The sequence below is a fragment of the Pteropus alecto genome, unplaced genomic scaffold, assembly GCF_000325575.1.
Source record: "Pteropus alecto unplaced genomic scaffold, ASM32557v1 scaffold161, whole genome shotgun sequence".
Lineage (NCBI taxonomy): Eukaryota > Metazoa > Chordata > Mammalia > Chiroptera > Pteropodidae > Pteropus > Pteropus alecto.
The window spans coordinates 5,387,589-5,404,500 of record NW_006432943.1 but is presented as its reverse complement, the minus strand read 5'-3'; the positions used below and the strand labels follow the sequence as shown (position 1 = coordinate 5,404,500).

Below are 16,912 nucleotides of genomic sequence, written 5' to 3'. Positions count from 1 at the left end.
GATATTTTACCTTTTTAAAAAAAGCAGCTTCCAAAAGCTAAGGTCTTTCATTATGTGCTTACTGAAAGTTAAAAAAAAAAAAAAGTTTAAAAAACAAGCACTTGGGGCCAAAGAGGTCTTCAAAGATATTTTTGAGTTTCTTTCCTTTGAGAAATTCATAAATTCTTCTTCATATGCAAACACTGGCCATAATTTGCCTTTTAATTTATATATTAAGTTATAATTTTTCAAAGAATTGGTTTTGGTCACAATAACATTTCCAGACACTTCTGTTTTGAGATACTTCCCTTACCAAAATGGATTTTGTTACCAGAGAACTAACCTCGATATTTTTGTCCTGCCTAACATTGTTTTAGAATGAGATTAGAAGTGCTGATTTATGATATTTTTGTCTGCATATCCTGGCAGTCTCATAATTTTAAATTTTGTATTGCAATTTGCATCTCTCCCGTGGTTCCACAGTTCACTCAAGTCTGAGTCAACTGACGGGTGTCAGACCAGAACCTGGAGTGGGTAATTTGAGACGGTGTTCCCAGGATTTAGGCCCGAAACGGTAACAGCACATGGGGGCGGGATTAACGTCCAAGCTCCGCAGCGGTTCGCAACCGATTGGAAGGAACGAAGTGGGTGGAGGCTTCTGACCCTGCCCTCCTGCCTCCGTCGCTAGGGACGCTTCGGCCGAGGCAACGGCAATGGATCAGGAAGACGGGCAGACGGCCGTGGACAACATAGTCACTCAGTTCAACACCTATGAAGATTTCCTCGACTCGCAGATCACCACCGTGGACTTGTACTACCTGGAGGTAAGGGCGGCAGCGCCGCAAAGTGGCCACCGCCTTCCCGTGCTTGGGTCTCTCCCAGCCTCCGTGTCGTGGGGCGTTTGCCCCCTGGCGGTGGACGTCAAGCCCTGCAGTTGCCCGACGGCGGCGGCAGCGGCGGCGGCGAATCGCTGCGTCCTTCCCGCCCTGCGCTTCCTTAGTAGGTGCACAATTTAGGCCCCAGGATCACCCTGCGCAGAAACCCGCGCATGCGCACGCTCGGGAGCCTCGAGTTTCCGTAGCTTGGTCTCACCTGCCATCTCTCCGCCAGCTTCCCTGGCAAAATCATTCTCCTTTAACTGGTGGCTGAATTTGGGTCCTGCTGAGACACTTCTGAAATTCAGGTCTGACATCATGTTTCTCTTTCCTTTGCCAATTTGTGTTAAAGAATAGAAGACTGTGTCCTTCCAAGGCAAGTGACAATGCTAAACCTGGTGTATCTAGTGTTATATTGACTATTTGGGTCCATTAACTTCCACTCCATGCTAGCTGACTCAGAAAGCCCTTTAATTACGGGTATGCATTACAGGTTATTGTGCCTGCATATTCTTAACTTATGTTTATTGAGTCGATACCAACTAATGTTGATAGAAAAAAGCCTGCTATTCAGCAAAATCGGACATGATGCGATTGGCCTTCTTCTGCCCAGCAACTATGTCCCTCCCCACTTCTTAAAGGTGTGTGTGTGTGTGTATGTGTGTGTGTGTGTGTGTGTGAGAGAGAGAGAGAGAGAGAGACAGACAGACAGACAGACACATGGGGAGATAGTCGATACCAACTAATGTTGATAGAAAAAAGCCTGCTATTCAGCAAAATCGGACATGATGCGATTGGCCTTCTTCTGCCCAGCAACTATGTCCCTCCCCACTTCTTAAAGGTGTGTGTGTGTGTGTATGTGTGTGTGTGTGTGTGTGTGAGAGAGAGAGAGAGAGACAGACAGACAGACAGACAGACACATGGGGAGACTGATGGAGGTGGAGTGGGGGTGGAGGTGGGGAGATGAAGTTCTTGTCCTCTGGAGGAGAGCCCGGATGGGCGAGAATATACTAGGCTACCTGTCCTGAGAAGCAGGAGGTAGATGGTGGTTCCCTATAGCCCTGGTATATTTCCAGACCAGGCCAACTAAATGGGCACTGACCTGAAGAGTGTGCTGTGCTGGAGCGAAGCACAGAATCCACAATTGCCTCCTCCCTATTTAGGCCTGAGAGGACAGGTGCCACTTTGTGGTGCCACTTTGTAGAGCCAAAGCACACCCAAATCTTAGAAGGGTTTGTATCCTGCAGCCAACTTCCCAAACTCCTTTTATTCAGCAAAGTAATTATGCATTTTGGGGCATTGAAATATTTGGACTCGAAAGACTGTAATAAGTGAAGCTTTATTTAAATGTGGATTTCAAGCTTAGGACAGTGCTTATTCTCCAAAAACATATCCGTATGCTAGATAGGAACATAATTTTAAGGAAATAGAAACATCTAATTCTAGTCTCATCTTACACAAACCAGTCATGTGATTTTGGACACGTAATTTGATCTTTCTGAGATTATCTGTTAAAAAATAAATCCAGGTAATATTTCCAACATAGCTTCTAGCTTCAAAAACAAACTTTTCAATATTGTATACAAATAATATGTATAAAGTCATGAACGTGAGTTTTATGCCTTGCATGTAAGTCACTGAAATGCAGGGAAAAAAGAAATGGTGCTATGCTATGAACAATGTTTGCATTCACATTTTTGACTGTTTAAAAATAATGAAATATAGATAACATCCCAATAGAATAAAATCATTTTCATAGCACATGTCAAAAATTTTCCATGTGAGTAGGTAACTGAAAACATTAATGTTGATTACGAGCGAGAAATTAATAACTTTGTGTTTCATCAATCAGAACTTTAAAGGCCTCCAATGGTGACTATGTTTAGAGGAATGATAAATAAATGTACTTTTAAATTTGTCATCGGTTAAGCTTATTCTCGTACTTTAATAAAAATAAGAAGAAAATTTAGTTGAATGATGATATTAAGGCAAGTGTATATATTTTGGGGTTGAGTAATAGTTAAGTTACTCTGGGGACCTAATTCTCAAATACTTCATGTGGATACAAGTTAATCTCCCACATAGGTTGCACAGAGACAAATGGACTCCTCACAATTATTTCAGTAGTGTGGCTACTGTGGCAAGCATGGGCCATGAATTATGGATCATGCTTTGTGAGGTGATTCATGCTCTTTTTTTGGAAGGGGGTCATCAGTAATTGACTTTGGTTTGAATGGAGCAAATTATCTAGAGTCATGGGATTTGGGTTCTAATTCTATATTATTGTGTTTTTAACCAATTTGAAACTCCATTAATTCATCTGCAAAATGAAAGGGTTGGACTAGGTTTTTTATGTCTGTAAATTTTATGAGTCATCTATATATCCATCTGTCCATCCATGCATCCATGTAGTCATCTAACTAACTCATAAACCTTCATCGAGAGCCTACTATAGTAGATATTACCTTAATTGCTAGAAATTTAAATAAAAATCAGTTCTAGAATTGATCTTAGTTACCTAACTTTAGTATAGTGCTTACAGTCCAGTCTGTTTTTTATTCAGCAAACATTTTAGAGGTATTTACTATCTTTTAGGTACTCTTTTATTTTGTAGTATATTCTACTACCAAAAGTTTTCAATTAATTTCAATAAAAATTAGTACCAATGATTGAGATACAAAATGGTCATATTATTTTTGCTGGATTAATTCTCTACCCTTCTCCACCTTGATCTGTGCCCCTGGAAGCTGTCCTCTGGGGTCATTAACTAGGCTCTTTTGCTTTTAGGTTCGTTTCAGCCAGTAGGAGATCAGAGGGCTGGAAGAGAGTAATTAGAGGATTTATTCCATGTCATCTTCCTGCTGGTTGTGGTTTGGTTGTGGCTGCATTCCTCGGGTTTGGCCATCTTCTCATTCCATCAGCTACAGCCAGGACTCTTCCCAGGTGCTGGCAGCACTCCCTGTTCTAGAAACTGTTTCCTCTCCTATCTCCTTTTAGGCCTAATGATGTTAATGACATCCCACTGTTGCTGGCCCAGGATGCTTCACCATCCCCTGTTGGTTTCCATTAATCCTGCCCATATCTTTGTAAATTGTGCTTTTATTCCTTTAATCATATCTTTTGAGTTTACCTGCCATAATCCTGACCTCTACGTTATCATTTAACATCTCAGACCACTATAAATATCCAAGTAGTCTATGGATATAATAACCACAATGCTTTTTATATGATACTTGATTAAGAAAGAAGGGAAGTAGGAGAGAAAGATGAAGACTAGCACCAGTTAACTTTGATGAGGAGGAGAGGGGTAAGATGGTTAAGGAAGCTAAAAGAGGCCTCTTCATTCTACATCTACTTTGCTTTGCTCACTTTGCTAAATACCTATAAACCATCAAAAGAAATTTATAACAATATCAACAATTAGGTTTATCTCCACTAACTCAAATAACATTTGTTTCAGGAGTGAGTATCAAATAATTAAACCAACCCCCTAAATCAATAAACAAATACTAAAAAAGTTTGGTAAAAATTTTCCCAGATTCTTCCTTGGTAATTCTTCCATGTTAAGTAAATATAGTCCCTGCATTTCAATGGCTGCCTGTGACCACTGGAGAACCAAAAGTCTACTGAATTGCTTTTCTAAGATAAGAAATTAAGGAATATTTTTAGAGTTATTTAAAAATTTCCCTGATGAATGGATTGCAATCATGGCTAAATTATTTACAGAGATTAGCAATGGAAAAGTTTTATTTAAGGTTATTTTGCCATTATTTAGAAGGTAGAAATGAATAAATCATAAAAATTAAATCTTTTGGAAATAATCTTAAAATTATTTGGCAGACATTGATTACATGAGAGTCTAGGAAAGATCCAGTCACATAATTTACCACGATTATACAAGAAGCTGACTAACCAACTGTTGTAGCTTTTCCATTATTTATTGCATTAAGATTCAGAGTAAATACTGTTCCCTATGAAAATCTTAATTCTTGTATTTCAGAATCAGCTATACTGTTTCGTTTATTCAATAGAAAAATAATTTGGCATAAATTAGCTGCTCTCTGTGTAAGGGGAGTCCTATATTTTTCCTTCTTTAGGTTCACAGAAATACGTTTTTCTAAGTAAAAAAATATCTAGTTTCCTCATGGACATGAATTCTGATCATCAGGGAATGAAACTAAACCAAGATAACTGTATCCATAATACTTCTGGAACTTTATCATAATGATAAAAATAAAATCAGCCTAATATCCCCGGTGTCTCAAACAATCCCCTAAAATCTATATTCTGTGTGTTTAAAGTATGTTTCATTCCATTTTTATTTATGTCGACTTCAAAAGCTATTGCAGGGAGGAGATGAGTGGAAGCAGGGCAAATTCCTGAGGAGAGTACGTAGAATGAGACAAGAGGAGGCTGAAGACAAAATCTGGGAGAACAACCATTATATAGGGCCTGGGCATGGAGGTGGTGCTCACAAAGGAGCATGAGAAACGAGGTCAGAAAGGTAAGAGGGAATAAGGAGAATGGGATCATCCAGAAGCCAAGAGCAGCTGGATAGCAAAACTGAAAACCTATGATCAACATTTACACAAAACTAGGCGAGTTATTTCTGTGAACTCCAACATAAAATCAGATGGGGAGAAACTATCCATAACCAAAGCACCCAGAAGAAATCAGCATTCATGTGACAGAAAAGCAGAAAAAACAATGGGGTATCTAAAAGACCCCAAAACATGAAACTGCAAAATAGTCAACAGATATTCACTAGAAGTGAAGCAGTCCAGTTTGAGAATAGCAGCTGAAACTGGGAGAGGTTTTACAACCAATGGTTCAGACCCCTCATGAATGAGGGTCTGGTTCACACCATTAGATGTGCTACCAAGACCAGCAGAGGTATTAGTTGAGAGTGAGGGGAATCTAGAAGTAGGAGGTGATGAGTATTTGTTGTGGTCATGAGCAAAGCTGCAGCAGCAAGGGCTGAAGTTTATCCCAATATCCTTCTTGCATGCATACGTCTAGTCTTTAAAAAATTATGTATATATTTATTATATATAAATACTTTCATTATATGTAAATATCTATTGTTTGTTGGTATTTTCTACATAAAAAGTAATATCTTTATCTTTCTGTAACTTTTAAAAAACCTAAAATTTAAAAAAAAAATCTAAAATTAAATCACTCTGCATAGATCTTTGTATTCTTTACAAGTTGCTACATTGAATCTATTGTTTACTTAGGTTGGTCCTTTGGAAGTTCCTTTTCCTTATAGAGCATCACAAACAACAGTGAAACGCACATCTTTTGTACATTCTTGTGTGCAGTCGTAAATATATCAAAAAATGAATTGACGGGTTGTAATAGATGTGGTCAAAGTGCTCTCTAGAGTAGCCATTTACTCTCCCACCAGCGGTATGTGTATGTGACATCTTTCCCCTCAGACCGTCACTAGCACTTGATGTCAGCCTTTTTCTTTTTTGTCAATGTCATATGTGAAAAAGTCTCATTGTTCTAATTTTAATTTCCCTGACAATTAGTGAGACTGGTCATCTTTTTAAATGTATCTTGGCCATTTGTATTTCTTTTGAGAATTGCCTGTTGATATCCCTTGCTCCACACCCCTCCCCCCCCCCACAATTTGTTTTTCAAACCTTCTTTCTGTAGATTTCTGACTCTTAGTTGATGACCTCACTTCTTCAAGTCAACAAGAAGAGTTAATCAGGCTAGAACTCCCTTCAGTTTTCTGTGATGAAACTTATGAAACTACCTTAACTTCTGCCCACTCACTCTTCCTTCCCTCCTGTGTTCATAGTGCCTACCTTGTATAGTGCCTTCTCTCCATTTACTGAATATGTTATTATTTTGAACACTCATTATCATGTCCCACCTTCCTAAGTAGAGGCAGAAAATCACCTTCTCAGTTTCCCTTGCTCCTGGTGTATCTTCGTGGGACTTAGGCACTCCCAATGAAAGTCTGCCAAGGTCTAAAGCTGGAGCAACGTGAAAGCACCGTTCCATTGCATATCCTTGGGGCCAGGTGTTTCTTCCAGCCATTGAGAAGTCTCTAAAATTGTCCCAGTAGAGTAGGGAATCTAACAGCATAGGGAATATAGTCAGTAGTATTGTAATGGCTGTATGTGGAGTCAGATGGATGATAGAGTAATCAGGGGGATCACTTTATAAACTATATAAATGTCTAGCCAATGTACTGTATATCTGAAACTAATAATAATAAAAAGAAAAGCCATCTATTTAGAATTAAGTCTTCCAAAGACATTTGCTGCCCACTTGGGTGGGGCCTTCCTTTGCCACATGTTGTCTTACAGTTTGGGTATAGAAATGAAGACACCTCTCTAGGGGTGAGCTGTTTCTGGATTCTGTTTTGCATGTTGCCTCCTTATAGCTAAAACCCTCAACTGCTAGCATCCAAAAGTTAATGACTCATGATCACATGAGTAAAAAAAAGCATTAACCGTTAAAAGATTATTGCCTTATTTATGTACTTTGTCATGGCTAATCACTTGTTTGTATTAAGATGAACTGTTATACTCAAAGCCACTGAAGTTTAATTTAAAAAATGATAATATGTTTTTCTTTAAAAAATGTAAGTGTAATCCCAGAAGGATCAGAGGGAAATAGGGAATAAAATATATTTGAAAAATGATGGCTGAAAAGTTTACAAATTTTGTGAAAACTAAATTCATAGGGCCAAGGATTACAAAGCATTCTAAGCAGAAAAAAAACACAGAGAAATCACTCTAAGGAATATCTTAAAATTGCTGAAAACCAGTGATAAATAGAAAATCTTAAGGGAATCTAAAGTAAAGGGACACATTATGTAGAACAAAATAAGACAGGAAAGACAACATTCTCATCAGAAGTAATATGGGACATGACATCTTTAAAGTGCTGAAAGGTAAAAAGTCAACCTGGAACACTAATTCAGCAAAAGTATCTTTCAAAAATTAAGGTGAAATAAATTATTTGTTCAGCCAAACAAAAGCCAAGATATTTTGTTGTTAGCAGACCTACACTACAAGAAATGTTGAAAGTATTTTAGGTAGAAGGAAAATCATGTTATCAGGAGACTTGAACCTGTACAAAGGAATGAAAAGCACCAGAAATGCTAAGTATGTGAATAAACGAAAATACTTTGTTTCTCAATTTCTTTAGAAATAATTTTCTTTAAAAATAATCGACCATATAAAGTTGAGAAATGACTCATGATTCCATTGAGCATGATAATGATAAGTGAAGCAACCTACTTCAATCTTCAACTTGTTTTCTAAGTAGATCCTGTCATTCGTTGCCATAGGTTAGTATAGATGAGTGCATAGCTATCCAAATAATTTTGTGTGGCCCAGGTTAGGCACGTAGGAATGCATAATTCACTTCATATACAACTTTTTAATGGCTTTTATTGTGTAAAATACTCTTTTGACCTCAAGCAATTTATATTCTGCTAGAACTCCGTAGTTTCACAGAACTAAGCTGAGAGTTCTTCCCATAAGCTCACTTAGTAATATATTTAAGAAAACTTACACTCATTACACTCAGATCATCTCACTTTTTGTAAAGCAAAAACATCTCCATTGCTTTTTCTAATAAATGTTAATTCCACTAGGTGGAGGCATTTGCTCAGTTTTGTGGTTCACACTGCAGTGGCCAGGGATAGCAAGGATAGTAAAGCGGGTGCGGGGGAGGAACAAGTCAAAAAAGAATGCAAATAGCCCGCCCCAGGCCTGGTGCTTTGCATTGTATTTCCTTGGCAAATGTATCCACGTTTGCTACACAGAGTGCACTATTTGCATTTAATGTTTAGCAAATAAAAGTAGCAAGTTTTCTATGTTGATAATGTATAAAGTTTTTGGTTTTCTTCCAATAGTTTGAACTTTAAAATAGCTGCTATGGGTCGAATAGGTTATTAACCATGCATCTTAAGTTTTCTCATTTAATCCTGTTTGACAGTTCTTGCATTCAACTGTGATGCATTAAGGTTCTATAACAATAAAATATATACTATTTTCACTATATTTCAGATATTTCATATTTAAGATGATAATATAAGGACCATTATTACCATATATACATTTTTAAGTAATAGTCTTTATATTAGTAAGTTCAGGTAAATTGACACCTTTAAATTATGGGGAAACAATATTCTTTTTTGAATATGCTATGCAAGTGACAAAAATGTGTGAGACAATTATTAAAGTAACAAGGTTCAGTGGGATGTGGGAAATTTTTTTTTCAATAAAGCTTTTTGTGGTCATCTTCGGTTTCTACTTTTCTGTTTTTATTGGTACCAACACTATATGGAAACAGTATTTTTCTACATAAATAGGAAATTCATCTGCTCTTTATTTTGTACTTCAAATTATAATGCTCTGTGTCATCAGTTAATTTGCTTCAAAGAGGTAAGTCTCTGAAATGTTGACTTATTCTAAAGGCAACCCAATTCTCTTTTTGGACGATTGGTTTTTTAAGTCTTTCTTATATGAGTATTATTGTTTCCAGTGTTATTGTTTTAAAGATACTGTATTAATTGGCTACAGCTGTTTTCATAAATTGATTAAAAACACAACAGACTTTTGTCCTCCAATTCCTTAGAGAAAATTTAATGATTAATGCTATTATTTTTTTTTAAATCTAACGTCTATGGGAAAAGGATGACAATTCAGATGTTTATAAAAGTACAGTGTTGTTGAGAAAGTATTCTAATTTTTCATATCCAATAGATCTCATCTAATTTTTAAGTAATAAATTTGATTTTCTATTAAAAAAATTATTCAGTATATGCTAGATAAAATAAGATGTCCACAAACCTAACCTAACAACTGATTTTTTGTTTAGGATGAAGCCCTGGCTCGCCAGTTGGTGGAGCTAGGCTACCGAGGGACTGGCGAGGTGGTGAAAAGGGAAGATTTCGAAGCGAGAAAGGCAGCTATAGAGATTGCAAGGCTGGCTGAAAGAACTCAGAAAAAGTAAGTGTCCATGTTCCAAATCTAGATTTTATAGTTTTTTTTGCATTTTCGTAATTTAGAAACATTGGTTGAACAGGTAGAACTTGGAATCTCCTACGTGTGTGTTCTGCAGATCAGGAACTGTGGAATGCTTGCAAGAAAGCCATGTACAACTGTGAGCTACTAATTTAAGAAATAGGAGTACCAAAATATGGTCATCATACCAATGAAGTCCTGTGAATGTTTAACTCAATATTATTGGCTTTATGTATTTACGCAGTAAAAATATGAGTAACTTTTACCTTAGAATTCTTTGTATTTTGAGGCCTATAAACCCTTGGCATTGTTTATGTTCTCACATTTTTGTAAACATTGTTCATTCAACTCTTAATGATTGCTGGCTTTTGCTAATGTTACTAATATATGGTTATATAAAATATATTAAACATATTATGAAAGAGATGTATACCTAAAGTGAACTGTATCAAACTGAAAAGACAATTAGAAAAGTACTTGACAAAATAATTATCTATTTACTTTTCAAAATGAATGCCAAAGTTGTAAATGTTGCAGAGGATAATTACTTAGAAATTGGTATATTATTCTTAGATAACATTTAAAAAATACCCAGGAGTTATGAGTAGAAAACTTCCTTATATTCGTTATAAAAAATAGTAGTGGAATGTGAATTGGTTCTGGGAATATGCAATTTTAATTGATTGTTCTAGTAGTTATTGTGTTTAAGAACCATAGGATATTGGAATTTAAAATACTGACATTTGTTAATATATTAGTTCTCTATTGCTGCCATAACACATTACCAGAAACTCAGTGGCTTAAAATTACACGAATAGATTGACTCATAGTTCTGTAAGTCAGAGTCAGAGTAAAGTGGCTCAGATGGGTTCTCTGCTCAGTACATCACAAGGTTGAATTCCTGTTGTGGCTGGATTGAATTTTTGCCTGGCGGCTGAAGATGAATCTAATTATACTCATTCAGGTTGTTGGCCATGTTTAATTTCTTGTGATTGTAGGACTGAGGTCCTATGTCCTTGTCAGCTGTCATGGTCTTTACTCCCCCGGGTCACCCAAATTCCTTTTTATGCTTTCCATGGAGTACCCCTCCAGCAAGAATGGGTCGAGATCCTCTCACCCTTCAAATCTGTCTGACTTACCTGTTCTGCACATCCTTCCCAACTTCAACCAGAGAAAGATCTCTTCTTTTAAGGGTTTATGTAATCACACTGTGTCTATCTAGAAAATCCAAGGATAATCTCCATATTTTAAGATCTGTAACCTTCATTATATCTGTAAAATCCCTTTTGTCATGTAAAACAACATATTTACAGGTTCTAGGGCTTAAGGCAGGGGCATCCTTGGAGGGGGGCATTCTGCTTGCCACAGGCAATTTATATAGAGCTTCAGTAATTTATTCAACACAGTTATACTTGGTTTTTATTCTTAAAAAATTGAAATGATGCAAAGTACATGTGTTCAATGTGAAATGTCTTATATAAAACATCAAGGATGTTTTAAATATCTACTCCTGCCCCTGACTGATAAGCATTTATTGATACCTACAGGAAGAGTCTTCCTGTAGGTATCAATAAATGCTTATCAGTCAGGGGCAGGAGTAGATATTTGTAAGATTTTATAAGGAATTAATGAATATTTATATTTTATTAGAGATGTATTCTATTTCATATTAAGAGGAATTTGTCATGTTTAATGTTTAAAGTTAAATTCCATCTGTGTTTATATCCACGTCATGTTTGAGGATCAAAGTGGGTATTTATTCTATGCAATAGTTTCTTGAACTGGCCAGAACTGGAAGCCATTAGTCTACTTAAGTGCCAGTCATGGGAGACTAATCCCCACCCAGAGCTGCTAGCATTGGAAGACTCTTTCATCTACAGATCTTCTCAGCTTGCCTTTGTAATGGGTGGGCCCCATATGTTTCCTTTTGCCCCATGTGGGGAGTCACTTTGCTCCCTTCCCTGCCAGGCCCATTGTACTGTTATTGGCAGCAGGGCCAGCAGAATGTCCTAGAGTCAAACATGTCCCGTGCTATGTTTACTGGATGATCACTTTGAAAACAATGCACAAAAATCTGACTGCCTGCCAGCTGGTACCGACTTGGAAACACTTGATTCCACTATCAGATTATCTTATATTAACTTCTCTAATGTGCAGGTGAGCAGCCCCAAGTCAATCACAATCCTGTGCTCTAGCAATCAATCACAGAGCCCATTTCAAGAAGTTCTAGCATCTCGGAGGATGTCATTTATTTATAATAGGTTTAGAGGGTAATGAGTCTGGAGAGAGGAAAGTTAAAGATACCGGGAGGGAGCATTTGGAGTATTTTGCCAGAAGAAGGTATAAGTTGAAAAAATTATTTTGGGCTTTTATTCAGTCATTCACTTCACAAATACTCATGGACAAGCAAACTGCATTACGTGCAATGCTAGGTGCTGAGGGTGTGATAGAACATGTGACTTAGTCCCTGCTTTTAAGAAATTTGAGGGTTAGATAAATGAAAGACAATTACATTGCTAATGGGAATATAAAATGGAAAATAGTTAGGCAGTTCTTTAAAAAGTTAAACATAGAGTTACTGTATATCCCATAAATTCCACTCCTAGGTATATATTTCAACTCTAAGGGAATTGAAAACATAGGTCCACTTAAAAACGTGTATTTTTAATATATAATATATACAAAATGTAACAATATTATTCATAGTAGACATCAAATGAAACAACCCAAATGTCCGTCAACTGATCGATGGATAAAAATGTGTAAAATATATGTATATATATGTATGTATATGTATATATGATAGAATACTATTCGGCCATAAAAAGGAGTTAAGTACTGTCGTGTACTACAGCATGGATAAACCTTGAAAACAGTAGGCTAAGCAAAAGAAGCCAGGCAAAAAAAACTATGCGTTGTGTAGTTCCATTTATATAAAATGTCCAGAATAGGTAAATCCCTACAGACAAAAAGTAGATTTGTTGTTGCCACAGGATGGAAGGAAGGGTGAATGGAAAATGACTGCTGATGAGTGTGGGGTTTCTTTTTGGGGCGATGAAATGTTCTGTAATTAGATATTAATGATTGCACAACTTTGTACATATACTAGGAACCATTGACTTGTACACCTTAAAAACTTGAATTTTATGGTATGTGAATTATATCTCAATAAAAAAGGCAATTACAACAGAAGGTAATATATGCCATCATGGGTGTTGCGGTGACACTTTGAAGTAAAACTATGTCAAAATTCGGAGGGATGTGAAGCACAGGGAAAGCTCCTGATGTAAACCTCATCTCCCATCTCTCCTCCACTGAGATTCATGCTAGCTGGGAGTTGTAGTCACAAGGCAGAGGCTACAAAGGTTGGAAAAAAGAGATGAGAGTAACTTAGCTGATGCTCTTTTTGTCGTGACAGTATTCTTCCCCCCAGGGGCTGTCCATGGTGTTTACTAAGTTAACTACCATCATAAGCTCCAGAGAATTTCTATTTGTAGTGAGAAGTTCAGTTTATTTCTATAGTTGTTAGAGAGATGGGCCTTGATTATTTGCCACTCAGATTAAATATTAGGTTCTTGGGGTCTCGTTAGTGGTATAACTGAGTTGTCCGTTAGGCTGAACACTGTCTCCTGGATAAGCTTGTAAGATCCTCAGCCTCTTCACTTTGGGTCAGCCTATCATTTTGGGAGATGAATTAGCCCCTCTTAAAACTGCTTCTGGGATAATTACCTTATTTTACCGAAACATGGCATGTGAAACACAGATAGATGGAGTAAGTGGTAGCTTGATGGAGCTGGTAATTGTACTGGTTATTGTCATTTTCTTGAGAAATTTTGTGATGAGCCTTTGGGAATTCCTGTAAGGGTTCCCTGTACTAGTCTGACAGAAGTCTCAGATGCTGAATATACAGGGATCCCTGTGATCTTTTTCACTTAAATGAAGAGGATAGTTATGGTGATTTAGGAGAAGGTTCTTGTGCCCTTTATCCTCCAGTATATCGGGGACTAAATGTAAAAGCTGGGCAAATCCCCAACTTTCCTTATTCTGGCCATTCTAATCAGTTTATTGCCTGTCAACTACTTTCTGGTATGATTTGGAGTTGTCTTCTTCACTTTGTTTTTAAAAATAGGAGATGGAAATATCTATTAATTGACTAAATACTCTTTTAATTTTTTGAGGATGAAGTTGGATAAAAGGCCAAAATTTGTTTCATATAAAACGGCTATTTTATTCACTTTATGAACAAAAGTGAATACCATATACTTGTGAATTAAATGAATTTATGTAAGTTTAAAGTGTTCTGCCAGATAAAAATCTTATTTCTGTGAAATGATTTCAACTTTTTGCTTTGCTTTAAGTACTATATTTCAAAAAAAGTTATTCTCATGTTTTGTAGCTATCAAAAAATACGGATTAGCTTCTCCAAGGATGCAGACAATGAGTTAGACGTGCAAAAGGTTTGTTGGGGGAGTAACACCTGTGACAGGAAAAGTGAGGAAACAGAACTAAGCAGGGTCAGAACCTCGATGTCAAAATTACAAAGACTCTCCCAGCACAACGGAAAGCTTCAGAGGAAAGGTTGCTCATTAAAGGAGTCCCACACTGGGTAAAATGGTCAGGCCCTAGTACTCCTACTGTGTCGTTATTGGCTGTCCAATTATTGGCCCCAAAGAAAGTATGATTTCAGCTTGAAAGCTGTAGCAGACCCTGAAAGGGTTAACAGCTGGGGGCTGTCAGCTCAGCAAACTCCTCACAGCTAGGCAGCAAGGCCTTTCTTTCTCTAACAGGTATCTGAGTGATAAGCTCTCCATGCCTGCTGCAGATCTCTCCTGGTGACATACAGATCCACTTTGGGCATGCAGGGAACAGCTCCTCCAGAGCACTGAGGGCCTCTCTCCCTGAGAAGAAACTCGGAATCTGAGGAAAATTAGTGGATGAGCTACAGTCCTCATCCCTGCTGTTGGTTTGGGGGCCAGGACTGGTTCTTATTATCTTCATCTGCTATTCATTCTAAATCCTCTGTCTGCAGCTATCAACTCTTTAGGTCTCATTCATACTTTCTCAGGCTGGGGTTGCTGCATTTGTCATTCTCACTTAAAATTTCATAAGGGAGTACCAAGAGGTGCCCACTTAGGTCATTTGAGTTTGTCACACATTCCTCCCTACCCCTATTCTGTTAACAGCAGTCCTACTCCTGCTACCGATCAGCATCATTTTCTCTTCACAAGATAGTGTCTCCTCTCCTTGCCTGCTGGTCCCTGGACACAAGAAGCCCAAAGTGCCCACGTGACAGCCATAGCTTATAGTTCAGTGAGACACTTGCTATTTCCCCTGGTGAGAGTGTCTTAAAGGATGGCACCTGACCTTGAACTATATTGCCTCCAAGTTGGTGATTCATCTGTGCCTTGTGCCTTGTGCCTTGTGCCGAGGTTATATGCACACCACTTACTTCCAGGGCTGTGGACCTCATCACTAGAGAGCTCATAGGAAGAGTTCCAGTCCCCAAACCCCAATTTACTGCCTGCTTTCTCAGTCTACTCCAGAAACAATCTATAACAGATTAGCCTCTCTGGGAAACAGGCATAAAAATAGAGTTAGGAATTCCAAAGTTTAACTGAGAAGTAATAAACATGAAATGAAAAGGGTTGGACAGAGGAAGCTATCAGATCTTACTGCCCACCTGGCAAAGTCTCTGCCAGACCAATGGAGGATCTGAAAAGCAAAGATTGCCTTTTAGAGGGGTACCCCATTTGGTGAACCGTTGTCTTGCTCAGTGATTTGTAGAGACCACCTGAGAAGAACATGACATCTCAATTGCTGAGGCTGATCAATAGATGTCTAATCAATGTGTTGTACACTTGAAACTAATTTAAATGAATAAATTTATTTAAAAAACAAAAAGTTAACTGGAAGCTGTCAGCTAACCTTCTCTTTCAAGCCAGGCAGCGAACCCTTTCTTTTTATAATTCATTTTTGAAATTCAGATTTATTGGTGTTTGTAGTGTTTAATTTGATGAGTTCTGATAAATATATAAAATAGTGACCACTCCATGATCAGGATAAGAACATTCCATCAGTTTGAGTTGCATAGAACTCAAAAAGTTTCTTTATGTCCCTTTGTATTTGTGCTTTCCTCCCAGCCTCTGACAACCGCTCATCTGATTTCTGTATCTAGAGTTTTACCTTTTCCAGAATGTCATGTAAATGGAATCATACAGTATATAGCTTTTTTTTCTTCACTAACTATAAGGCTTTTGAGACCATGTGGTTGCATGTATGTTTGTTCTGGTTTACTGCTGAGTAATAATTTCATTTAATGGATGGACAACGATTTGTGTATCCATCCACTCTTGACTTGTTTCTAGTTTAGGCTTTTCTGACAAACCTTCTGTAAATATTCATGTATAGCTTTTTGTAAGGACATATATTTTCATTTATCTTAAGTAAGTAAGAGTGGAGTTGCTGATTCACATGGTAAGTGTATGTTTAATTTTATAAGGAACTTTCTAATGATTTTCTGAAGTGTCTGTTTCATTTTACTTTCCCACTAGCAATGTTCCAGTTGTTCTAGTTCCTTGACAATACGCATGGTATTGTCAGTTTTAAAAATTTTAGCCAGTATAGAAGGAGTAGTGGTATCTGATTATAGTTTTAATGTGTAGTTCCCTACTGACTAAGTATGCTGAGCATCTTTTCATGTGCTTACTTGCCATTCATAGCTCTTTTTTTGGTGATTTGTCTTCTTGTTGATTATAAATGCTCTTTATATAATCTGGTTACAAGTTCTTTGCCAGGTACACATTTTATAACTATTGTCTCCGTCTCCGTGCATGTTTTTTAGTTTTCTTAACAGTCTCTTTCAAGTAGTAGAAGATTTTAATTATAATGAAGCCCAACTTATCAATTTTCTTTTATAGTTCAGGTTTTTTATGTATCCTAAGAATTATTTGAATATTCCAAGGTCACAAATACACACACACACACACACACACACACACACACACACACACACACACATTATTTTCTTCTAGAACTTTTAGAGTTTTAGGTTTTATATTTAGG

General features: G+C 37.3%; 1 protein-coding gene across 2 annotated transcripts in view; it reads left to right on the top strand.

Moving 5' to 3' along the window:
- The first annotated feature begins 649 nt into the window (after positions 1-649).
- CFAP299 (cilia and flagella associated protein 299) overlaps positions 650-16,912 on the top strand; it is a 503,911-nt gene continuing 487,648 nt past the window's right edge. Inside the window, exons 1-2 of one of the 2 annotated variants that reach the window (XM_006907617.1) lie at positions 650-803; positions 9,705-9,835. In XM_006907617.1, the coding sequence (XP_006907679.1) occupies positions 693-803; positions 9,705-9,835 (242 nt within the window). In that variant the 5' untranslated portion in view covers positions 650-692. The remainder of the gene's footprint in view (positions 804-9,704; positions 9,836-16,912) is intronic. The other variant, XM_006907616.1, reaches the window with a different exon arrangement.